General features: G+C 35.3%; 1 protein-coding gene across 8 annotated transcripts in view; it reads left to right on the plus strand.

The window, feature by feature from the left end:
- LOC111507827 (uncharacterized) overlaps window positions 1–27,445 on the plus strand; it is a 64,872-nt gene that overhangs the window by 19,703 nt on the left and 17,724 nt on the right. For 5 of the 8 annotated variants that reach the window (XM_023163183.2, XM_074176359.1, XM_023163185.2 and 2 more), the window contains 7 exons: window positions 3,477–3,686; window positions 5,912–5,933; window positions 8,546–9,541; window positions 12,578–12,822; window positions 14,029–14,248; window positions 18,461–18,794; window positions 24,841–25,125. In XM_023163183.2, the coding sequence (XP_023018951.2) occupies window positions 3,477–3,686; window positions 5,912–5,933; window positions 8,546–9,541; window positions 12,578–12,822; window positions 14,029–14,248; window positions 18,461–18,794; window positions 24,841–25,125 (2,312 nt within the window). The remainder of the gene's footprint in view (window positions 1–3,476; window positions 3,687–5,911; window positions 5,934–8,545; window positions 9,542–12,577; window positions 12,823–14,028; window positions 14,249–18,460; window positions 18,795–24,840; window positions 25,126–27,445) is intronic. The other 3 variants (XM_023163184.2, XM_023163188.2, XM_023163189.2) reach the window with 3 other exon arrangements.

Here is a 27,445-nt window from a genome sequence, read left to right on the forward strand (position 1 = left end):
CACCACGGCTGCACAACGGCACGCGATTAGTCATTGAAAAATTAATGAAAATTGTTGTCGAAGCCAGCATTTCAAATGGCAACCTCCGAGGTGAAAATATATCAATATCACGAATCCCTATTATACCTACCTACAGATGTGCCAATTAATTTTAAACGTGTGCAGTTTATAATCAGATTGATATTTGCAATGACTATTAATAAGTCCCAAGGCCAAACAATGTCCGTTTGTGGCTTGAATTTGAGCACACCTTGTTTTTCACAAGGACCATTATACGAGGTCTTACCTTTCAACGTGCGATTCCTGGCACGGGTTGGACGATAGGAAGTGAAAATCGATCGTCCGGTCTCGCGGCTTCAACCACCGGTTTACACAGCGGTCGATTGAGTAGGTGGAGCAAACCACCCATGGTAACCCAACCGGCTACCGTTCCCAATACATTATATGAAATATATATATTATTTAGTACATCCAGAGTGTCAGTGAAACCTTATGTGAATTGAGAGCATTTTTACCTATTAAATATTTAATCTATGTATGATGTTCATATTACAATATTTAATTACCATGTGTAGATCTATAGTGCGGTCCATATGTATGGAATAAATTCATTTTTAAGATTATTATGTACTATGTGAAAAAACCCTGAAATAGGCCGATTTTTATTCTTAAATTGACAATTTACAGTATGAAAATATTATCCCCCTCCAGCACCCCTTCTGAATTATAAGCACCCCCTCGAAAATTTTAAATAGCAAAGGGGGTCGTGTGGCACCTTGTTGGAAAGGGATTTTAGTCCTTTGTTCAGAGTGAACCGTCTTACTTACCGGAGCCGCCTGACAGCGACTGTCGGGGGTGGTCTCTGGTTCTGCTTCGTTGGCCTCCTGTGTTTTTTTCTATCTCGGAATCTGGGGTCATCACTGTTCAGTACATTGTGTAGATCGCTTAGCACTGGCTTGTCATGCACTCCAATTCTGTCAAACGTGTCCTCTGCGTGTTTTCTCATGCATGCGTCTACGTAGTGTATGTTCAGGTCTAGATCCCGGAATATGTACCTATTTGGTACATATCTTGGAGCGTTTACGGCGACCCTTATGCACGTGTTTATAAACGACTGGATCTGTCTTCTGTATGTCGCTGCGCACTGGCCCTAGGCAGTGCAGGCATACAGGATTATCGGTAATATTACGGTCTTCATCAACAGCAGCTTCACTTTCAATCCCATGTTACTTATTCGACCTATTATTCCTATTCTCTGCCGTACCTGAGACCTGAACGTTAATCTTTTGTCTAGGTTGACTCCCAGGTATCTAGCTTCGTTGGTCCACGGAATCTCTTGTCCGTTGAAGGTGACATTTCATTCCGGGTTTACCATTCTCCGGGTGCCTGACTTGTCAGGATTTATACTGATCTTCCACCGGTTGGCCCATTTCTCTAATCTATCTGCCTGTTGCTGCAAGTATCTGGTGACGTGCGTTTGGCTTGTTGATCTCGCTAGCAGAGCTGTGTCGCCGCGTAGAGCGCAAACTTGTTAAAGTTGTTCTACGGCTTGGGCACGTCTGCTGTGTATACCAAGAAGAGGTGTGGCGAAAGGACTGCACCTTGTGGGACCCCTGCTTCCAGTAATCGCATGGCCCGAACAAACAAAATTGATTCCAACTAGTCATAAGCTTAATCTGCAGCTGATTCAGTAGGATGTACCACTGCGCCACCTGCGGACAAAGTCTGAAAACAATTCCACAAACACATACTCCGGGGTGGGAGTCAGAATAACATCTTCCTGAGAGGTGCATATGACATATTCAAGTTCAGGTGAAAACACCTTACCCTTACCCACTACTTTTTAGGTTTCCATAAACAGGAAGTTGAATTAAACGCCCATGTGCAGCGGGTCTTGAATTGAATCAATTATTTCTTCACCAATGTCAAAAAAATTCACGAAATCACGAGTAATCTACTTTAATTTTGGAATATTTGGTACTTCTGATTGTTTAAAAATGGTTGAAGTGTTTCACGCTATTAGTAAATTTCAATTAAAACAGTTTTTCTCAAAGTGGGCGATAACGACCTCTTGTGGGCGCTGGAGGCCTATAGGGGGGCAGTAAAGGGCACAGAGACCAAATTATGTCGGAAGCAAAAAAGAAGAAACGGCAGTTTAGCGCGGAATATATAAAATATGGACTTATTAAAAAACCCACAAATTCATCTTTGCCTATGTGCCTTCTTTGTCAAAAAACATTTTCGAATGAAGCGATGAAACCCTCAAGGCTACAAAATCATTTGAATAAAATGCATTCAGATAAAAAAGACAAAAGTGTGACTCATTTTCAAGAACTGGAAAAGAAACACTCAGCTCAGACAACTGTGTCAAAACTTTTTTTAGCTGCTTCTAAGCTAGACGACGACGGACTCCGAGCTTCCTACACACTATTGAAGAGGATTTAATTTTGCCGGCAATGAAAGAAGTAATAACTATGTGGTCCATAAACCAGCGGCAGATATTATCCAGAAAATTCCTTTGAAAAAACATTGAATGAAAACCTTGAAGAGTCATTGTGCAATCATCTGAAGACTTCTAAATTTTTGTAGCCAAATTGCTCTTATACAAGAACAATATCGGCAGACGCGAGTTTCGCAATATCCCTAATTTGTCAGCAGTATCCTTCAACAACGACGACTTGCTTGTTTACTGCCAACATTTGGAGAACCTCCACAGTGATTTCGCAGAACGATTCCAGGACATTTTAAAATTGGAAATACCAGGCTGGGTGTTGGATCCTTTTTCAAATGCCAACACAGCAGGATCACCCCAGCTGGAAGAAGAACTCATAGAACCGATATTGAACGAAGAAATAAAAATAAAATTCAAAAATGGATATCAAGAATTTTGGCTACAAAAGCCAATCCCGCAATTGTACCCTGGATTGTGGTGGTCCATCCTTCAACGAATTTTGATAGCATTTCCATCATCGTATTTGTGTGAACGTGGATTTAGTTTTATGGCAACGTTACTAACTAAAAAGAGAAATCGGTTGCAGATTACCGAACGCGGTGACTTACGGCTGTTTTTGAGTAAATTCGAGCCTGATAATAACAAACTTGTTAAAAATCATCAAATTCATCCTTCACCTTAGATTAGTTTTAAAATCCAAATTGAAATGTTTGTTTTAATAATATGGATGAAAGTTTTCCTAATATTACAAAATGGTGTTTTACATTACCATCATCAGAAAGTCTTATTTTCACATGACACACATAATTTAATTATTAAAATAATGACTGCGATTGTAATTTTTGAGATGTAATAAAGTAAAAAAAATTGGGGGGCGCTAGAAAATAATTAATTCTCGAAGTGGGCGGTAGATGAAATAAGTTTGAGAACCTCTGAATCGAAAGCTACATATAGCATGAAATATGTAGAAATTCCAAGTTCATTATGAATTTAAGGAGACTTTAATCTTGTGTTTTTATTGCAGAACCCATACCTTTTGATTTGGTAGGCTACTTGAAAGAAGTTACTCAAGCAGCAGACGAAAAAATTATTTCCATTTGTCGGGAAGCACGTGTTCCCCTAAACCAAAGACCCCATGTTGGGATTCTAAATGATTTGCTCAACAAAGTATTGACCAACGAAGTTATTGAACTTGATTCTAGTCACGATACAGATGAAGAGATGTCTATAGATGGTGAGTTCAACTTCTTATCTCATGTCATTATATTTTAGAACATTTTAAATGACCACCAGTCGTTATCGTGATCATCCTGTTGAATTACCTCTGGTTATTTTGCTGCCCTATGAAGGTATATTCGAAAACTCAGCAATAATTTCACCATCTGTAATATGGTCATTTGAGAGGATTTGTTTAACAATATCCATGGTAACCTCTTTGCCTTGAAATTAGGTAATACATTCAATGAAATAAATGTTTTCTAATGATTCATTTGAAATATACCTTTGTTTGTCTGCGCCAAAGCACTCTTTACACACACAAACATTTAGTTTGTTTTTCCTGGCTAATATCACGACGGTCGTTGGTTTCCAAAATTTTCCCAGTTACTCCGGAGGCAATTCCATTGCCGTCGTGGTATTAGCCAGATAATTAGTTGTATTCCGATGGGCATGTAAGTAAGTGTAATGAAACTGGCAGAGGTTAATCTTTTGAGTTTCTGTATGCAATACTCTTTTTTTTTGGAGTATATATCTCTCTTCAACACGGTTATCAAACTGTTTTGATGTCTGATGAAGTTTTGGTACATGGGGTAGGTGGGTAGGTCCAAAGGGAGTGGGATTTATCATGATCTCACATCTTTTCAAATTCGACCAAGTAAATCCAACTTCTCAACAAAGTGCTGTACTTTGTCATGAAATTTACACAAATGCTTTTTGGATTCCGTCGTGGTAGTAGCTAGAGGAGTATTTGGCAGATCCAAGTGTGTAATAATGATTTTTTTGACGTCTTGATAGGGAAAGGTTACTTGTTGAAGAATCTAATTATAATGTAAGGAAGTGTTTTGATTACCGATATTTATTATAGATGACAAATATTATATTTATATATATTTTTAGTTAAGGATTTAGTGAAGGTAAAACTACCAACACTAATCTACTGTTGTACACCCAATATATTTTGAATGCTCTGGAAAATAAAAAACAAGTGGACGTAATTTACACCGATTTTTCAAAAGCATTTGACATCGTGAACCATAAAGTTCTTTGTGAAAAATTAAAGGCAGTTGGCTTTTTTGGGAGTTTGCTGGACTGGTTCCCAAGTTATCTTTGTGATAGATCACAGTTTGTGAAAATTAAAGGAATTATCTCTCACGAGATATTTGTTACCTCAGGAGTACCTCAAGGGAGTCACTTGGGACCTTTTCTCTTCAATATCTTTGTAAATGATATCAAAGAAAAAATTACTCACTGTGAAATACTGATGTTTGCAAACGATCTAAAAATTTTCAGAGCAATTGATTCTTCGCAGGATTGTGTGAAAATTCAAATGGACCCTAAATCTTTTTCTGATTGGTGTAAGATGAATTATATGGATGTCAATGTGGCAAAATGTTAAAGTATTTTTTTTCAAAGTCATTAAACCTTCATACAGCTGGTTATAGTATTGCAGGGAAGAAGTTGGAATGTGTACAATCTATACGAGATCTGGGTGTTATGATGGATGACAAGATGGACTTTCATTCACAGTATGAACACATATCTAACAAAGCGATGAAAATGTTACAATTCATATGCAGATCAACAAAAGATTTTACCAACATTTTTTCTATTAAAATACTATACTTTCCATTGGTTAGATCAGTGATTGAGTATTGCACTTGTATCTGGTCTCCAACATACTTCAACCACAGTTATGGTATTGAGAAAGTTCAGAATACATTTCTTAGATATGTTGCCTACAAAATGAACATGCCAGCTAGAAGTCATTCGCTCTTTGAAATTCGCGCTCTACTATTGGATTGCTCAAACTCAGTACAAGACTGGCACATGCAGACTTAATATTCCTACATAAATTGTTGAACAACGAAATTAATTTCCTAACTCTTCTCTGTCAAGTCAATCTGCATGTTCCCCCAAGAAGGACACGTAACAACCAAACTTTCATAGGTTTAATTATGCAAAACATTCTCCTTTGTCCAGAAATCTATCGAATGCCAATGGGACCAATATTGATTTCTTTCACATCTCTCAGAGCACTCTTAGATATACTCTACGACTCTACGTGGTATAGATTCATAAGACTTTTTTTTTTCACAATTTTATTTTCATTTTCTCTATGTAGATTGCTTTATTAGATATGTAGATACTAGAATAGTTAACTTTCTAAGGTTAATATATTGTATAAAAATTGGGGGTTACCCGTTGAATAAATAAATAAATAAATAAATGAATTTTTTTCAGAAGATCGGGCGGAAGATACTAGGTGAGTAGTTTTTTTTTTCAGTTCACTTGGTACTAACATTACATTTCTAACTTTTCACAAAATTACTTATTTTCAATCAAGTTTCTACAATTTCTGGGATATCTAAATTCTATTATTGACACTGTCAATCTATGATCTAGTACGAGGGTGATCTGAATTTCAGCCATTTTGGACGGGCAGTTGTTATGTAACAGACGTTTGAGTGAGTTGATGTAAGTGTTTTTATGAAAATATACAAAATCGAGTATCGAGCTGTCATTAAATATTTGTTTTTGAAAGGAAATACATCACACAAATCAGAGATGAGTTGCATTCTGTGTATGAGGACGCTGCACCATCATTCATCACAGTGAAATTTTGGGCAGCTGAATTTAAACGTGGCCATAAGAGCTTGGGAGACTGTGAACGTTCGGGATGTTTGAAAACTGAAACTACCGACTAAAACATCACCAGAGTGAGAGAGACAGCAGAGGTTATCAACATATCAAAAGAAACTTGTTTGTCACATATCAAATCAACATTTATGCATGAGAAAACTGTCCGCGCGTTGGGTGCCGCGTTTGCTCAAGTTAAACCAAAAACTCGTTACAATGAACATTTCCAACGCTCTTTTGGCGCAGTTTAGGCGCAATAAATCCTATTTGGCGCCGATTAATTACTGAAGATGAAACTTGGATACACCATTATTCGCCCGAGACTAAAATACAGTCCAAACAGTGGTCTGCAAACGGGGAACCGGCGACAACGCACCCAGGGCCGTCGCCATGGGGGGGAACCTCCCCCCCTGCTTTTTCGACTTGGGAAAAAGTTGGGAAATTTTGGGCCGTGAAGATAGAAAAAAATAATAGTAAAAAACATGAATGAAAATTAAAAAACTAAAATGAGAGAAAAGAACGGGAGAGGTAATAAGAAAAGGGAAAGAACCAGGAGAAGGTTGGAATTTCCCAACATGCATAACTTGGAGATCCTATACTTTGAAATTCTAAGTTGTTTGAAAACTACAAAAAAGTTTAATTTCTCCCAAGTAAGAGAACAGTCCTGAACAGTCCAAAAATGTTGAAGCGACAATTTTACAAAATTCCCAACTTTTCGCTGTTTTTTTTCAACTTGGAAAAGTTGGGAAATATCGGGCCGTGAAGATAGAAAAAATAATAGTAGAAAACAATAAACATTTGTATTGAATATTCCTATACAGGGTGGATATGGTGGAAGACCAATGATCTTGGTCTAAAGTAGAGTAATTCCCATTATTTTTTTTATAATTACCAAAATTTATTTTTGTTTGTGCATATCCTAACGGGCATAAGTATTCAGCCAATCTTTGGATAGCTAAGTAAGAAAATTAATATATTATGATAGTAACTAATCCCTCAGCTTTCATTTTTTCGAAAGTTGGGAAATTTTGCTGGTGGGGTTGGGAAAATTTGGATTCCCCCCGGTTTTTCTTTTCACTACGGCCCTGAACGCACCGTCTCACATCTCAGCGGTTGCTATACCGAAAATCCACCAATTACGGTTTGAACTGCTTGACCATCCGCCTTACTCACCAGATCTAGCCCCAAGTGACTTATTTTTGTTCCTTCACCTAAAAATGTGCTCGGAGGACAGATTTCCGATAATCGAAGAGACAATCACCTTCATGAACAATTATTTTGCAGAGATCACCCTCGTATTATGATGAAAAAGTATAATTTGCAGAATGAAGCAATAAATATGACAATATATAAATATTCAATATATTATATTGCAAAACGTTTCAAAAAAATTTCCATCTTGATATAATTTATACCAACAAGATAAAGAATGAGCTGTTTCAAGATTGTTTTCTTTTCAATAATTTGACGGAAAAATTAGAAAACCTTCAACACGCAATTTGAAGTTTCCTATTTTAATGGTGGTCATCAAATTAATCAGCTTTTCATATAATATGTGTATTTATATTTTATTTGATAATAATGAAACAAAATAATAATAGTAATATTGTGGGGAATATTGAATCTGTTGTGAGGAATGAGATTTGCCGATTTTGAATTATGTAGTTCTCCCCGGTCATCAACATAAGACGATATTCACCTTGAAGTTTTCAGCTTTGAGTGAGGCGAATATCGTCCAAAAAAAGGAGGAAAAATATCGAGATTTTTCTCTTCGAACTACGCAGACTCTATTCAGACCACTCTGTCAAGATGGTTGTTCTGATTATTGGAGTCCTTGGTGGAATGATGCTCTCCCCACTCTTTATCATCAATATCATTCTAATTGTATGCGCTATATCAAAAACCTTACCCATACAGAAGGCTATTATTCTTTGCTCCTTTCTTTCACTCAGGACGTATGTTTCTTGAATCCAATGATCTCTTACCTCACCCTCTGAATTCATTGGAAAAAGGACACAAGCCTTTTAAGAAAAATCATCATACATATAGATTAGGATTGAATAATTACAAAAATACACATGTTTCTAGTTTGACAATACCATCTTCTCATGATGCTCTTCAAAAGACTGTCTTTTTGTTCTGATGTTTTCATTAGATTCATTTTATGCCAGTGGTTCCAAATCCCCCCATCAATTTTTTCTTATCGTTTTGCTTGTTCAAATACAAAGTTTTTTACAGTTCAGATGATAGTGGCGAAAGCTCGGAATCGGAAGCAGATATGAATCCTGAAACAACAGCCTCCATCAATCAAAATGCCAAAGAATTAACCCCCACAATGAATACCGTTATCAGACCACCCAGATTGAAAGTACCTTCATCAATAACTTCTACTAGTTCTTCTTGTCAATCTACGCAAACATCAACTGGAAAAAATCCTGTCATCGAGGATAATTTGTTACCCACCACTTCTGGGACCAATTCTTACATCCATCAAATCAGGGACTTCTACTTTTCAAAAATGGGTAGACCAAATCTCCCAACATATTCCCAAAGCATTGACCCTCGATTCAAATTGCCTTCCGGTTGTAAGAACTTACAACCTAAAATTCCAGTTATCAACGAACCCAAATTAAGATTGCCTGGACTCGGTTCAGAACCCAAGAATCTTCAGGTGCCTATATCAAACTCAACAAGCTTGAATGCTAGAAATCCTATGCTAGATGAATTCAGGATGATTCCTTCCACCAGTTCCCAACCCAGTGTTCCTATAGATATGTTTGAGTCGGTCCCGTCAACCAGTTCTGTTCCTAGAAATACTATAATTACATTTGGGCCAGCCCCTTCAACCAGTTCTGATTCCAGAGAGTTGGAGTCCGTTCCTTCAACCAGTTCTGACTCCAGAGATCATAATAGTGGGTTAAAGTCTGTCACTTCAACCAGTTCTGATTCGAGAGGTCATAAAAGTGCGTTGGAGTCTGTCCCTTCAACGAGTACTGATCCCAGAGTTACTATTAATACATTCAGGCCAGACCCTTCAACCAGTTGGAGAGATCTCGGATCACACATCTTGCCCATTATCGATCCACCACAAGCTGGTGGACTCCATACGAATCCTTTGAATCGCCCTTTGATAAAACCGGCTACTCTCACTCATGAACCTAAATCATCTAGAATCGAACCATTAATGGAAGTAGAATCGACACGAAAACGAAGCGCAGGAAAAAATGAATTGGGGTAAGTTATATTTTATAGCAATCTTTTTTACACGCTTTATATTAGCTTCACCTGTATGTATGTATGTTTGTTTGTAACTCTCAAGCTCGGGATCATTTATACTGACTTTTCCAAAGCATTTGACACAGTGAACCATTCAATTTTATGTGAGAAATTGAAAGCAATTGGATTTTGTGGAAAACTATTGGAATGGCTGATAAGCTATATTAGTAACAGATCTCAATATGTAACAGTCAAGGAATACATATCTCACGAAATTAATGGTTTATCAGGTGTACCAAAAGGAAGCCATCTAGGGCCGTTTCTTTTCAATATTTTTATTAATAATATCAGAGTTAACTTAAAATATACTGACATCTTACTTTTTGCAGATGATTTAAAAATGTTTAAGACAATTCAAACACCAGATGATTGCTTAGTATTACAGACAGATTTAGTGAATGGTATTCACAAAATGATATGAATCTCAACGTGAATAAATGTAAATTATGACGTACTATCGAGTACTTACACCTGTAAACTATGATTACTACATATCGGGAGAACTTTTAACACGTGTCGAATTTGTAACTGATTTAGGAGTAGTGATGGATAAAAAACTGGACTTATACCTACATTATAATTATATTATGAACAAAGCAACAAAAATGCTAGGCTTCATTTGTCATACTTCCAAGGACTTCTCTAATATTGAATGTATAAAAATGCTGTATTTCACTCTGGTAAGATCAGTTTTAGATTATTGCAGTTCCATATGGTCACCCACCTATGAAAGTCCTGCACTTAACATTGAACGGGTACAAAACAAATTTCTTAAATTTTTGGCGTTCAAGTTAAAAATGCCCTTGAAGGACCATTCATTAGATGATATTTGTTGGGTTGCAGATATAATGAAGCTAAGTAGTCGTAGAGTGGAAAGTGACTTAAAACTCTTATTCCAATTATTAAATTCTCTTATTAACTGCCCTGCATTGCTAGCACAAATTGGCTTACATGTTCCTTCTAGAAGTACAAGGAATACAGAAACATTTGCAATAGTAGATTTTCATCGTTGTACCTACGGTAAACATTCTCCCCTGTCTAGAGTTGTTGTTGGTGGTAATAAAGTCGATCTGGACTTCTTTTCATTGAACGAAAAAAAGTTTAAGTTTGCTATGCTCGCTCAGAAATAAATTATAAATGGTAGTAAATATAAACATAAACATCCTCAATTATTGAATTTTCCTTATCTTAATCATTCATTTATTTAATTAATATTTCAATTCAGTAAATTTATTTTCTCACTGTTATTTTTTTTTTATTAATAAATTAGTTTTACTTTTAGCAAGTAAGTTAGATGTAATTATTTGTTGTATTCATATAATTTATTGTGAAATCTCTTAAACTTAATTGGGTGTTACCCGTTAATGAATAAATAAATAAATAAATAAATCTGTATTGACAGAATTATCGGCATTATTGCTTGATCTATTCGCTGGCAGACGGCGCTGTATAATCTCCTTGATAGGTTGTTATCTTAACAAAAAATTATTAAAAATCATATATGCAGCAAATTTTGAGTCTTCCGCAAAATTTGGTACTTTATGCTGGGGATCTTGTAGTGGCATCTCGAATATATTTGGAATTCAAAAAAGGGTGATGAGAACTATGTTCAAAATGAAGTACAGTGAATCTTGTTGGGGCAAATTCTGAGATGATAATTATTCAATGACGGTACATGTACATTTATGAATGTGTAATGTACTTATTCAAACATAAAATTAAGTTCTTAGAAGCAGGATCAAATCATACTTACCCTTTGTGGAATGCAGATATGTGTCTCCCTATTCATAGACTAACATTAACAGAAAAGCAAAAAAGTTTGTCAATAAATTACCACAAAATATCAAATCCTGTGAGAGCCTTAAAAAATTTCAAAAATATGTGAAAGATTTCCTTATAGATTTGGAATCATATTCAATTCAGGAATATCTGGATTACTGTTAACTTCGTTTTATATCAAGATGTTTCTATTCCTACTGCATAGTGATGGTTTTTTTTTTTTAATGTTCGTACAATCTGTCTGACATTGTTGCATTTTATGTTTTTAGTTGCAGAACAATGTAAAGGATACCCCGTAAATCATTATTATTATTATTACTCTGCAGCTATAAATAATACCTAATGTAAAGAGAAATATCCGAGAATTTAACTTTAAAAATTCATTGATTCCAAGAAGCTAAGGAACTCGTTATAATAAGGAATTTAAAAAATCTGACTGGAATTGTTTAGTCTACTTTGAATTGTGTTTGACATTTTTTCGGCGACACTCAAAAAAATAATCGGTAAAGGAATCTTTAAGGGAAGTTTTTGTTTATTTAAATTTTTATAGGGTCTTTCATTATACGCTTCCTAACTTTAAATTTAAATAAAACAAAGTATGAGAAAGACCTATTGATGCTATTATGTGTAGAATATTACATCGTTCAAATGTCCACCACGGCTTGTGTGGGTGGAGCTCATCTGAAACATCCAATTTTCCATGACTGGCGCATAAATCAGGCTGAGTTTGACCGACGGCATAGGTTATGTTGGTTTTGAGGACCGCTGCGATTTGTGGCTTATTCCCATACACCTGCGACTTACGAAAACCCTACAAGAAAAAGTCTAACAGGATCAGGTCGTAAGATCTTGGTGGCCAGTTCACATCACCTCCACGTAAGATGACCATGCTCTCAAATCACTCGTGCAGAATATCCAATGTGGCATGAGCTGTGTTACACGTAGCGCCGTCCTGATGAAATCACAATTCGTTGGTGTCCAGCCCAAAAGAAGTTGGTAATCATCAACCTATAGGGCTCGCCGTTGACAATGATGGCCTGGCCTGCCTGCGTCAGTTGAATTTTGTACATATGCAGGCCCAAGTCACGACGCGAAATCGGTTGGTTCGGATTCTCCTGCTCACTCTCACAGACAGCGACGATTGTTTTCGGCACACTATTATTATTATTTCTAATTCCGTTACTCTTTGCTGACAAGGTAATTTTCAATTTTCAGGGTTTTGCCTAATTATGTCATGGATGTTAATCCCGAATCTCATCCACTGGATTATTCGAAATGGCCTCTTAAGGAAGTTGATCCTGATGGATCTAGCACAGTCAAGAAAAGGAAAGTGGTCGATGAAAAATTGGTGTTGAGGCTTATCGAAATGTTTCCCCAAGCTTGTCCAAATTTCATTAGGAGTGTGAGTGAAAACAGGAAATGGTCAGAATTTGATGATGTTGTAACCGTGATATTGTCCAGTGAGTTTATTTTCAGTTCGAATAGGTTTTCAATAGAGCAAGAAGAATTATAAAGTTGATAAAACATTTCGTAAGGGTACCTTAGCAGCCTGTTTTGATGTTAATAATAATAATATTTTTCTTCATTGCCCAAAGAACATTAGGTCTTATTGATAAAGATGTCTGTTGAACCAAATATTCATTGTGCATGTAGGTCGAATTATGATAAAACTAAAGAATATTACTGGAGTTTTTTCCCAACACCAAACCGTTATTTTTAACACCTCGACACGTGTTTCGATCACAAAGTGATCATCTTCAAAAGGAAGATCAAACTAATCATACTTATAAAGCTATACCATAGATACCTGTTCTATAATAATAATATGCTTTACTGTCATAAGACATAATCTTGTAGACAAAGCTTGTGTAGTACATACTTAAAAAAATGCAATACATACCAACTGAAATTAAAATAAATTTATAAGTGGGAAAGTTATTTCTTGGTTCAAAGATAATTTAACTGAACGAATCCAAATTACCAAGTTCAATGATACTGTTTTAGCCCTCATACATTCTAAATTTGGCGTTTTAGATCGAAGTCTGTTCATAGAATGTTTAATACTAACCAATGAAAAGGGCATAACAAATGAAATTAAAACCTTTTTCTCAGATATTGGTTTAATTTCATCAAAAAAATTCAACAACACACGGAACACATTTTCATCTTCTTGTAAATATTTGTATATACTCATTCAAAATAAACAGTAATAAATACTCATTAATACAGTGTAACAAATTAAAAAATTAACTGTCTTAAAACAAATTTATTTCCAACAATATTTCACTAATCACAAACTAATTTATTTACAATACTTAGCAACTGACACTTAATTCATTTCCACTATTTGAACTTCTTGTTTAGCCGCTCGATTCACTTTCTGAACTGCCCTCTTGGGTCGGAAAGCCGTGCTTATATCGGTAACGGTCCTTTCTAGAAATCTGTAGTCGGTTCGGTTCTAGAATTTTACCGGCGATTCCCGGCTGCATTCTTTCGCGGTGATGTCATGTGTTTGTTCGCTGAGTCGGCCGGCATATTGGTCAGGGGCGGCTTCAGATTCGTTACAACAGTTTATTGTATGATTTCAACTATAAAGGGTTTTACAAAAACCGCGACATGTTTCGCTGTACAATAGCTTAATATGAATATTTCAATTATTTTTCAAGCTGAAAATTATCCTCTGCGGCAACAAAGAGCTCCTAGTCCTCCAGTGGAAGTAGATTTAGAAGAACAACTGGAAATAGTCAAAGCATTACTACCTGATGCAGACCCGACTTATTTAAGATGCATGTGTGAAACGATTGGAAACGATACTGAACGGTTGAATGAATTCATTTGTACAGCAAGGGAAGCTAAAGATTACCCTACAATGAAGGAATATTTACGGTGAGTAATAATAATAATAATAATATTCATTCACGTAGGAAAGAAGAATACAGAACAATGTGGTAAGAAGATAAAGGTGAATAAATGGGTACTCTATAAGTGTTTTCCACACTTGTTTCAATAAAATACAATGCAATAAAACTTATAAATAATAGACTTGTCTAAATCTAAAAATAAATGTTTACTAATCATTCGCGCGGACACATATAAATGTATAACTATAAATTAATACAATGGTTGATGCATGTGAGTGGTATAAGATTGTTCATATGACATTTAAATGCCACAAATGTTATAAGCGATGTGTTAGAAATTATAATAAATGAATAAGGTAAAATGGACAATCCTGATGTACTACATATACAGCGTGACTCACGGCCGATGATAGGTTAGACGTTTCTGGAAAACGCAAAGCATGATTTTTCTGAAAATTTCACCTCTCATATTTCCTTACCTGTTTTATCGATCTAAAATATTTTCAGCATTGCGGCGTTGCCACTTCTATCAAAAAGTCCTAGCAATTATATTTTTTTTAATGGAATACCCCGTATATTAATACATTTTTGGAATCGCTCTGGTATTTTAATACTTTTTTGTTAATAATGTCCTATACCTATCTCTATCTGTTTTCGATAAAAAAATAAATTGTGCTAAATATAGTCCAAAACATAGCCTTAATTGAAATTAAGTACATCAGTACTCTCAATTTATGAAAAGTTGATATTTTGATGATAGTTTGGACAAACTCGAAATATTCATATAACACCAAGAAATCGACTCCATATCATACAGGGCGTGCTTAAATTACTATTATTTCCATTGTGCATAAAAGTAGTCAAAAGTTCATTTATTCAAATGAAACCCCCTGTATATTACTCAGTAAATTGAAAGATGGTGAGAAATGCTTCAAGATGATATATCATGTCCCTATACCTAAATCGTCAAGTTTTCTCAATAAAATCGCTTCTTCTAGAAACATTATTTTTTTTTTTAGAATTTGGATTTAGGTAGCAGTGGAATTATCAAGCTTATATCAGTTCGGTTACTTTTATAAGTAATTTACAAAGAGTTATCGACGGTGTTTCGAATCATCTTCCAAAATGAATGCAAATATCGATTATTCAAACGAAGTTCTTATGAAATTATTTATTATACACGGACAGTGTGATCAAATCATTGCCAGAACTTGTAGAAAATTCAACCAAATGTATCCTGAATTAACACCAATGAACGAGAGGAAGTTTGTAAGATTACAAAATAATTTCCTTAACTATGGCTCCATGTTAAAAGCACCTTCAACATTACCAAAACCTGTTACTTCAAATGAGGACAATACTGTTAACGTTTTGGCATATTTTTATGCATATCCAGAAGCTTCCATTCGCAGTGCAGAAAAAGATTTAGGTGTATCACATGCTTCAGTACAACGAATTTTGAAAAATCACGGAATGCATCCGTATAAATTTACCAAAGTTCAAGCTCTAAAAGCAGAAGACTTCGAACGTAGAATGCATTTTTGTGAATCCCTTTTGATTCATACACAATAGAAGGAATAAATATTTTTGGGCTGATCATAATCCTCATGTTACAGAAGAAATAGGTTTTCAAGAAAAATTTGACCTGAATGTTTTCTGTATTCTGAAGAACAATAAAATTAGCTTTTTTATTTATGAAGACACACTAAATTCAGAGAGATATCTCCAAATATTAAGGACGACTGTAACCGATTTTCTTAAAAATATGCCTTTAGAGGAATAAAGGAATTCGTGGTTTCAACTGGACGGAGCGCCAGCTCATTCCACCCAGGAAGTTTCCAGGAAACTTGACGAACTCTTCGACGATCATTGGTTTAGGCATTTAGGGCCGTGAGATTGGTCACCGACATCACCCGATCTCACGCCACTTGACTTTTTTTGTGGGGTATTTTAAAAGAAAGGGTATACAGTACTCCAGTGCCTACCAAAGAAGAATTGCGACGGCGAATAGTGCGGAGTATTGAAGATCTGGATTCCCAGGAAATTGAAAAAGCAACCACAAGTCGCGTACAAAAAAAAACATTTTAAAGTGTTTAGAATGTGATGGACATTTTCAGCATTTATTGTGAAAATGTGATATTTTGTTTACAATTTTGTTATTTTGAATCATCCTATTCTGTAATTGTATGTACTTCCACATGTTTTAGCCCACAAAATCTTACTTTTTACCTAGAAATGACTGATTTTTGGTACAGTTGTTCCCTGGAAACTTTGAGCCATAGTTAAGGAAATTATTTTGTAACCTTACAAACTTCCTCTCGTTCATTGGTGTTAATTCAGGATACATTTGGTTGAATTTTTTACACGTTCTGACAATGATTTGTTCATGTGTATAATAAATAATTTCATAAGAACCGTCGATAACTCTTTGTAAATTACTTATAAAAGTAACCGAACTGCTATAAGCTTGATAATTCCACTGCTACCTAAATCCAAATTCTAAAAAAAAATAATGTTTCTAGAAGAAGCGACTTTATTGAGAAAACTTGACGATTTAGGTATAGGTTCATTTGAAAAAATGAACTTTTGACTACTTTTATGCACAATGGAAATAATAGTAATTTTAGCACGCCCTGTATGATATGGAGTCGATTTCTTGGTGTTATTTGAATATTTCGAGTTTGTCCAAACTATCATCAAAATATCAACTTTTCATAAATTGAGAGTACTGATGTACTTAATTTCAATTAAGGCTATGTTTTGGACCATATTTAGCACAATTTATTTTTCATCTCGAAAACAGATAGAGATAGGTATAGGACATTATTAACAAAAAAGTATTAAAATATCAGAGCGATTCCAAAAATGTATTAATATACGGGGTGTTCCATTTAAAAAAATAAAGTTGCTAGGACTTTTTGATGGAAGTGGCAACGCCGCAATGCTGAAAATATTTTAGATCGATAGAACAGGTAAGGAAATGTGAGAGGTGAAATTTTCAGAAAAATCATGCTTTGCCTTTTCCAGAAACGTCTAACCTACCATCGACTGTGAGTCACGCTGTATAATATGAGGTTCTATTGTAAAGTAATAACAATTTTGTTCTTTCACATATTTTTTACATTGATAATAACTTTATTTGAAATGTTTTTTTGTCAACCAAATCAGAAATCATTTGTCTAGGCTGTCTGCATATAAATTGCCTTAATGACTTTTTGAAGTGGTGAAATATATTAAATGTTTTTTTATTGTATTGGGAAGAGTATTGAATAAATTTTGCGCTAAGTTAGTATATGTATGATGTGAAAGTGATTTTTGTGTTGATGGAATTAAATGATGATTTTTTTTCGGGTGTTATAATGGGAAATGTTCCTCCTGACGAAAATCAAGTAGTTTTCATAAAAGAGCTCTAAAACAACGCATTTTAAACTTATCATTTCAACCTTTTTCGTTAAAAAATTATTTAAATACTTAAAAAAGAGGAATGAAATAATGCATTCAACATTTAAAGGGATTCGTTTCTATTTCACCATTTGGCAACATCGGTTATAGCTAATAAAGGACAATGAATCTGTTACCTGTATAAGACAAACAAAGATGACATATTTCAGAGGCGTGCTGTTCTGTTTACTTATGTTCCGAGTTTCGAGACATTCTGTGACATGAAATTATGTGCACCTAACCTATCTTCCTCTATATAAATAAATAACCAAACAACTGTTATTTATGTGGCTTGTGGAGGTAGTATTGAACTATAATTTGTATTTTGCCTTAATTGTTGATTTATAAAGATAATTTTCCTTTTTTTAATAGAATATCTAGGTACGTATAAAGTATTTCAACTTTATATAGGCGCTGTTGCCAGTATGTGAATTAGAAACAAATCCCTTTAAAAATTAAAACTCAACATGTGAAACATCAACTTGAATACTTTTCGAAGTGAATTTGAAAAACTCATGAATAAAACTTAACTTTATTCTGTTCAAACTTGCATTTGCTGTAATAACCCAAATTGAGGAACATTCCCCATCGTGTGACGGTGAGACATAAATTTTCTTCTTGTGGTACATTAAAATTACATTGAAATAAAAGAGTTGACGAATGTCAGAAACACCGGCTTCACAAAGCAAATTGTCTGTAGGAAAGCGTGAACTTTTCGAATGTATTAATGATGAAACAGCTGTTGTTATATTTCAGAAGTTCGTCCGAAGTTTCTGTTACTTACTTCTTTTCTCAGGAAACAGAAATTGTCAGCCCAGTCAAAGCAGTACACTACAGATTTCAGCGTTGAAAATTTCGTTCAGCTCTTCCCGGAACCCGAAAAAACTTTTACAGACCCCAAGCGAACCGTGCAAGTAGATCACTATACTAGTCTGTACATAATCAATTTCTTCCAGAATAAGTACGATAAACTCCCTTTGAAAGTGATAAAAAATATTATCAGCGAGAATGAAATGAGGATAATTGATATCGACAGACATATGGCTAAAGCCGCACTAGTACATGTGATGCGTTCCAAGCGAAAACGCTGTCATTTGGATGCTCCCCAGAACATCATGGTATTACAAGAGGTGAGTTTATAACACGCTTATATTAGCTTCACTTGTATGTTTATTTGTTTGTAACCGTCTCTTTTGGACTCGATTTTGACTAACTTTAAACGAACATATGTATTTTGAACTTTGTATACATCTACCGGACTGAGTCATGGGCGGTGGGAGAAATCGTATCTGCGTGAAGTTTGGGTCGGTGTGCGACAAAGAAAGTATTAGGAAAAAAGGAATAGAAACTTCTGTTTGCAATATTACATAGTACGGCTTGAATAATCTGACAGACTGATAACAGATTTCCACACATCTACTGCAGATCTTGAGGGAGGGGCTTCTCACCGGTCATGACTTAGTCCGGTAGCTGTACTTATCAAGAATCTGTAACAATACAATAATTGCATAAGTTTATCTCATTATCCTGATCAGGATAGCCAGGATTAAATAATTTCCTCACACATCCTCTGTGTGAGAGCAAGTGAGACAACCACACTGTCTGTGCTTGCATATACAGTGCTTTTCTTTAATGTCCCCCCTTTTAGTTTTTGAACGGGTCAACTCAAAAAATTGAAATTTGAGATAATGAAATTAATGCATAAATACTTTATTTTGAAGTGAAATTGACAGATTAAACTTTCAAGATGGCGACTGGGCGCCATCTGGGAAAAAAAATTAAATGGAAAGGGGGGTCTTGTGACACATCTTTCTGAAGCTCCTGACAAATGCTTCACAACCCTACAATATAATGTCAATATCTTCAACTACTACAAAATGGCGGAACTTTTAATAATTGCCTGAATCCATTGACATTTAACATAAGCTTGAGATCAGTTCAGAAAATGCTCCAAATGGTTGCCTTGAACTTCTTGACATATGAAAAATCTATCCGATATTTCACGCTGAACATTTTCGAACACAGTAACGTCAATATCTGTACAAATATTTATTATTCTCTGCCGTATATCCTATATTGAAGCAGGTTCAGTTTCGTACACCTTTTGCTTCAAATAGTCCCATAAAAAAAAGTCCAAAGGTGTGAAATCTGGCGAGCAGGCTGACCATTCAGTAGGACCTTCGACGGCCAATTTAACGACCGGGAAAAGTAGTATCCAAATAGTTTCTTACTTGTCTGGAATAATGTGGTGGTGCTCCATCTTGTTGGAATACAATATCCATATCGAATTCGTCAGGATTCGCTTCGACGATTTCAGTGATGAGAGGGTCAACAGAAGTTTCCAGCATATTCAAATACAGTTCCCCTGTTGAATTTTGATCAATAATTAGAGGTCCGACAATATGGTTTCCCAATATTCCTGCCCAAACGTTAATTTTTTCTGGATATTGGGTATGTGTTTCCCGGAAAACGTGAGGGTTGGTGTCACTCAAATAACGGCAAATGTCACTCAAATAACGGCAATTTTGTCTGAACACTGCCGTTTAAAAAAATGTACATTCGTCACTAAATCAACTATTGTGGAGATAGGTAGGATGCCATGCAATTCTGTTCTTCGATCAGGGTCATCTTCAGTTAATTGGTGTACCATTTTCATTTTATGTGGATGATACCTATTCCTCTTCAAAAGTCTCCACACAGTAGAAGAGACACCTCACAAACATTCGCGACGGAATACGTAGACTTTTCTGGATTTACTACCATCTCATCAATTATTTGTACTTGCTGTTCTTCCGGAATGGACGGATGACCTGGGGGCTTTTTGTTATGTACACTACTGGTAGTTGTGAATTTGGATACAAGTTCCCTCAAATATTTTCTACAGATAGGACGATTCGGAAAATGTTCATTGAAAATCCTTTCGGTCTCGTAAAAGTTACGGGTCGCACCGTAAATAAAAATCGTTTCAATTTTTTCTTCCAATGGACGAGAATCGATCATTTTAGAGAATATTGACGTGGTACCTTTCTACTAGTAAAACCGAAAACTAAATGAGAATATTCTAACTGAACAATGATGTTCATTGTCATACTGACATTTTTCGTCGTTTTTATAAACAAAAAACTCAACAAACCTTATCGGGTTGTTGGAATTGCTATATGGCAGATAAAAAATTGATATTTCTAGAAATATCGATATTAATGTGTTTGTCTTCAGGAAATTATTGAATATTCCGCCATTTTGTAGTAGGTGATGGCGTCCAATCGCCATCTTGAAATTTACATCTGTCAATTTCACTTCAAAATTCATGCATTAATTTCATTATCCCAAATTTAAATTTTTTGAGCTGACCCGTTCAAAAAATAAAAGGGGGGGACATTAAAGAAATGCACCGTATATTTTATATTAAAACAAATGAGCTTGAAATAGCAAGCCAAACTAAAAAATAATTCGAAACTAATTTGAGATTGTGTTCAACATCGATAATAAGTCCTATGGCTTGATTCAATTAATGACTTTTGATAAGTCTGAAATCAGGATAAATCTATTTACAAAAAAATTAATTTTGTTGTAAAAAAGCGTGGGGTGCCATTCCGTCAAACAGTTCTAACCAAGTATATTTATAACAATGGATATTTAGCACCACAGGTTTTTTTACAACAACATTAATTTTTCATTTTGATTTCAGACTTATTGAAAGTCATTAGTTACATCAAGCCATAGGACTTATTATCGATGTTGAACACAATCTTGAATTAGTTTTAAATTATATTTTATTTTTTAGTTTGTGTTGCTATTAAAGCATGTCTTTTTTGGTTTTTTAAGCTATTATTTATTTTACTAACAATCGCTGAAGCTTCTAATAGAATTCTGAGAGAAACTACAAGTGTGAATGAAATTTCTGTCGAAATTGTAAAGGTAGTCAAATCTCATTAGTCCCTATTTTGTTTGCTCTATTCAATAATAATAATGAATGGCCTTTATTTTACTTGGCGGAGTTCACCACTCAACCAAGCATACATACTTAGATACATACAAATCAAGTTAATTGTAAAATGATTTTCAGGAAACTTGATAAATGAACCGAAACGGGAAATATTCCGAGGAACTTTTTTTTTGTCACTCGATTTCAAGATCATTATTCATATTTGAAAGATAATGAAGAAAGCTGTTTCATATTTTCTTTGATATTATTGAAGATAGTGAAGGCCTAATAAAAGAAGGATTGCTCAAACTCTTTGGTTTTGTGCTGCAGGATAGAATATTTAATCCAGTTTTTGAGACTTCTATCATGTATATTACGTCTGTATGTCATCTTATTTAGAAGATATTGTTTTATTTGTTGTATGAAGGGAGATACATGATATCTAAATTCTAAACCAAAAATCAATCTTGTACATGCACATGTGCTTCCTGTATTTTTGATGACGTGATTTGATAGACAAGGGCAATAGACGATATCCCAGTAGTTGAATATGGATAAAATTAAAGTATCTCATAAAATGACTTTCATGTTTCGACTAAGAAAATGTCTATTCGAATTTTCAAATAATAAGGTGAATTTTCACTTTTCTCAAAAAATATTTATTTATTTATCAATTTCTATTTTGTCTGATATGTATTTCTTGGTGTGACCTTGATCTCTCTCAGCAATTCAGTATTTATCTCATCAGTCGTCGTAAAACGCCGTCTTCAGTCTTGTGAACAGAGAAAAGTTCCAAGGGCCCAAATCTGGTGAATACGTTGGCCTAGAAGAAATATCTACATATTCAGTCAGATGAAATTTAAATAAAATTTTAAATTTCAAACCCAATAAATCCTATGTATGCACAAAAATTATTCAAGGTTAAAGTTCCACATTTTAAGCATTCACGGCACTTTTATTTAATTACAAACATTATGAATTGCTTACAAGTTTAGTAGGTGTCTACCTAATTACAAATTTTCAATTACAAATTGAAATTATCGCGACAAGTTTTTATTATAATTTCAATTCTGTAAAGTCATTGTTATGTAGGTGGTGGTGGAATTAAAGCCGTTGATATTGGATACAGGTTTATTGACATCGATAATATCCAAAGATATTCACACACACACATATATATATATATATATATATATATATATATATATATATATATATATATATATATATATATATATACAAGGAGTACGACCATATTACATTTTGCACATCTCATAGATACAACCACAGCCGCCGATTGATACTGACTCCCCCAGCGTTTCCTAACCTGGAGACTGTTCTCCTGGCATGCGCCCTTAGCCCTAGATCAGTGGCGTAGCAGCCACATACATTACAATTCCTTTCCCCTTAACTAGAAACTTGTGTTTTACCTTTACTGCGTAATCTTTCTGACCTACGTACCGGAGCTTCAGTAAGTAACGTGTTACTCTGACCTATCTTAACATTATGTGAAAAGAAGTTCTCAAATTCACTATCTAAAATGTTCCTACTTGTTACAATACCTAAACCATTGCAGTCATTTTTAGGACTGTCACCATTTTCTGGACTCTGCTGACCTCCGGAAGCTCCATTCTGTGATGGTTCCTCGATTTCAACAATTTCTTGTGGCAACCTTCCGATTCGGGTCTGGTTACCACCCTTGTCCAGTGTATTAGTAACCTTACGGTTTTGGCCCTGTAAATCATGATTATCGACCCTTTCAATTTGTTCAAACAAGTTACCTGCCTGTTCTCCGTCGTCTTCCCCTGTCACATGCCTCTCTCTCCTCTGAGCTTTTCGGATTTGGTTTATATGCCTCCTCCATAGCATTCCTTCAAGTGTTTTGCACAGGTACAGTCTTCTGCCTATCTTCGTTTCTATTCGAGCTGCTTTCCAGGTTCTCGAGCTTGTGCTTCGATAATCCCTCACCCAAACTTCTTCTCCAGGGGTTAACTCTCTTCTGTGTCCTCCCCTTGATATAATCTGTCTTTCCTGCGCCTTCCTCAAGGTTTCCTGTACCTCCTCCTGCACAGATGGTGTGATGTTTGCGACCTGGCTTATCCTCGTTCTAACCTTACGTCCAAACATCATTTCAGCTGGTGACTTCCGGGTAGTACAATGTTCTGCATTGCGATAAGTTATCAAAAATCGAGAAATCAGTACCTCTGTAGGACTATCCCTATTTCTCGGGTCGTTCAGCAGACATTTTAATTTAGCTTTGAACGTTTATACTGTGTTTTCTACCGCTCCATTACTTTCTGGGTGGAATGGTGGTGACGTTATATGTCTCACTCCATTTCGTTGAAAAAATATCTTCAATTGTGACACAAACGATCTTCCGTTGTCTGAGACGACAGTTTTCGGTATTCCGAATCTTGCGAAGACCTCCCTCAATCTCCGTTCCACTTCTATACTCGTTGTAGTTGTCACTTGAAATATTTCTGGCCATTTGCTATAAGCATCTATTATAACAAGAAAATTCATTTGCCTCATTGGTCCCAAAAAGTCCATGTGTGTTCTTTCCCAGGGTTCCATTGTAATCGGCCATGGCGACAACTCTGCTCTTGGTGCATTACTTGCATGTACTTGACACGCTTGGCAGGTTCTCACCTTTTCTTCAATGTCCAAATCCAAATTTGGCCACCATAGGTACGATCTTGCTAGACTCTTAGTCTTCACCATGCCCAGATGTCCTTCGTGAAGCTCTTCTAACATTCGTCTTCGTAACCTTTTTGGAATGATGACCCGATGTCCCCACAACAAACATCTATTATCTTCCTCGAGTTCTTTTTTCCTTCTTTCATACGGTTGGAGCCCTTCTTCTACCTTCCGAGGCCAACCGTCCTTCACATATTTCAAAATGGTCTGGAGTTCTTCATCCTTTTCCGTATACTCCGCCACTGTATCATTGTCTAATGGCCATCCACATACATTACAGTCATAAATGAATGTGGTTATTGTGATTTAAAATTTTATTTTGATCTTTTTAGGGCACTTAAATAAAAGCTGGTTTTAGAAGTTTTTTTTTTCATTATTTTATTTACAAAAAATTTTATGCAAATTCTTTGTTCCATTTTTTTCGATAGCAGAAAATCGCCTAACACGCAAAACACTTCTAACTTTTATGCCTCTCACCAACAAACTAAACATGATAAACATGATGTGTATTTCAGAATATTTGACAAATAAACCTATGAAACTATTTGTTACAGCTTGCTTATTTAACCCACAAAAAGGAAATAGAAGCATTCCTTAAAGAAAAAGAACAAAAAGAAAATACCGAGCGTCAAAACGCCAAAGAAAACGGATTAATGAACACGTGTCAGTGTTGTTTTGATGAGGAAGTGATGCCCAAAGATACGTTCAACTGTCCTAAGGGATGCATGTTTTGCCGGGACTGCATCCAAAAGAGTTGTGAAGTGACCCTGGGTGAAGGAAAGACGGTTTATAAATGTTTGTGTGATTGTCCAGAAGAATTCACCCTTCAGACATTACAGGTATTTTTTTTCATAATAATATATTGGCAATGTTTATTGCATCTTTTTAGATAAAAAAGAATTGAAAAATGTTTTTTCATATGAACTATGAAGTATCATCAGCAAATTCATCAGCATAAAGTCAAAGTACATAGTAAAATAATTTCTTAGACTTAACTTTTGAACACATTGGAAATTTCAACCTAGGAATTTTCAAAATGTTGTTTTTATTATAGCATATTTATTATCGTCAAATTAATAATATATATTTAATAAAATCTAAAGCAACTGGAACTTCAAACGTTCAAGCCAGTCTCTATATACTTACACAGTAGGTTTAATGGACTGACGCCTATCAGAAAACAACTACTCCCCTGGCTAATACCACGAAGGGCGTTGGATTATATCAGACAGGCGTCAGTGCAGGAATCTTCACAGAAAATGTCCTGCATATGCAATTGGCAATACAACTGAAAGAGTCGACCTTCAATTATGGAACGGGCACACTTGCAGACCGGTTTCGGGCTTATTAGCCACTCATCAGTGCAAGATAGTGACCATCATCGACCTAAAGTCAATGATATTCCACAATTGAAAATCGGAATTCTTTCAGAGTATTTCATTCCTCTTCCGAAGTTGGAGCGAACATCAAAAATGTCACTCCATCTAGTGGACGAGGAACTAACCAACTGCACATCCGTAATTTGCCCGATTCCTCTAAATAAGGAATAAAAACTTTCTTATTAGTCAATGGGCTATGCTTGAAGACTGGCAATAAACAAATCTAAAGCAAATGGAACTTCAAACGACTTTAGGTCGATGATGGTCACTATCTTGCACTGATGAGTGGCTAATAAGCCCGAAACCGGTCTGCAAGTGTGCCCGTTCCATAATTGAAGGTCGACTCTTTCAGTTGTATTGCCAATTGCATATGCAGGACATTTTCTGTGAAGATTCCTGCACTGACGCCTGTCTGATATAATCCAACGCCCTTCGTGGTATTAGCCAGGGGAGTAGTTGTTTTCTGATAGGCGTCAGTCCATTAAACCTACTGTGTAGGTATATAGAGACTGGCTTGAACGTTTGAAGTTCCATTTGCTTTAGATTTGTTTATTGCCAGTCTTCAAGCATAGCCCATTGACTAATAAGAAAGTTTTTATTCCTTATTTAGAGGAATCGGGCAAATTACGGATGTGCAGTTGGTTAGTTCCTCGTCCACTAGATGGAGTGACATTTTTGATGTTCGCTCCAACTTCGGAAGAGGAATGAAATACTCTGAAAGAATTCCGATTTTCAATTGTGGAATATCATTGACTTTAGGTCGATGATGGTCACTATCTTGCACTGATGAGTGGCTAATAAGCCCGAAACCGGTCTGCAAGTGTGCCCGTTCCATAATTGAAGGTCGACTCTTTCAGTTGTATTGCCAATTGCATATGCAGGACATTTTCTGTGAAGATTCCTGCACTGACGCCTGTCTGATATAATCCAACGCCCTTCGTGGTATTAGCCAAGGGAGTAGTTGTTTTCTGATAGGCGTCAGTCCATTAAACCTACTGTGTAGGTATATAGAGACTGGCTTGAACGTTTGAAGTTCCATTTGCTTTAGATTTGTTTATTGCCAGTCTTCAAGCATAGCCCATTGACTAATAAGATAATATATATTTGAAACAAATCCGGCTGAAATTTTTACAAAATACAATTTTTCATAAAGTATTTCTAATGTTTCATGATCTTTTAGGTGAAATAGAACAAAGTAAAAATTTGAGTGATTCAGAAGAAAGTTTCACTGTTGAGTGACGATCAAATTTGATGTTTAATTAAGTTTGATGGATTTATATGTTCATTTGATGATATTTATGCGATTTAAGTATTACTTCATAATATTCTTTAAACGACATTTTTTTTTGTGGAGGACTCAAGTTTGATTCTATTTTTTTGGATTTATAACCTTCCACGACCTGAAAAAATAGAAGATGAATCAATAGAGAATCTGCTGAAGTGTACTAAAGGATAAACTGTTAAGTTCACTCCGAAAAGTTACTACATAATATAAACTATTGGAAAGTCCAATTAGTCAGTAACTTGTTTCATAAATATTGCCTAAAAGTGAAAAAAATCAATTGAAAAAATTGAATATTGATACTTAGCTTTCTTAAGTGGTTATCGTTTCGGAAAACAATCCTTTTCCATTTTCAAAACCTGTATTCACTATGAAAATCTCGCCTCAAACTATGATATTTCTAATTTCTTTTGACACAAGACCTATAAATAGTCATCTCTCGGAGGAATCAGTCCAGTCATCACCCCTAAGACGATTGTAGATACTAATAATCGAAAC

Source organism: Leptinotarsa decemlineata, unplaced genomic scaffold (assembly GCF_025532065.1).
Source record: "Leptinotarsa decemlineata unplaced genomic scaffold, Ldec_3_MD MMD2_tig00001719_RagTag_RagTag, whole genome shotgun sequence".
Taxonomy (NCBI): Eukaryota; Metazoa; Arthropoda; class Insecta; order Coleoptera; family Chrysomelidae; genus Leptinotarsa; species Leptinotarsa decemlineata.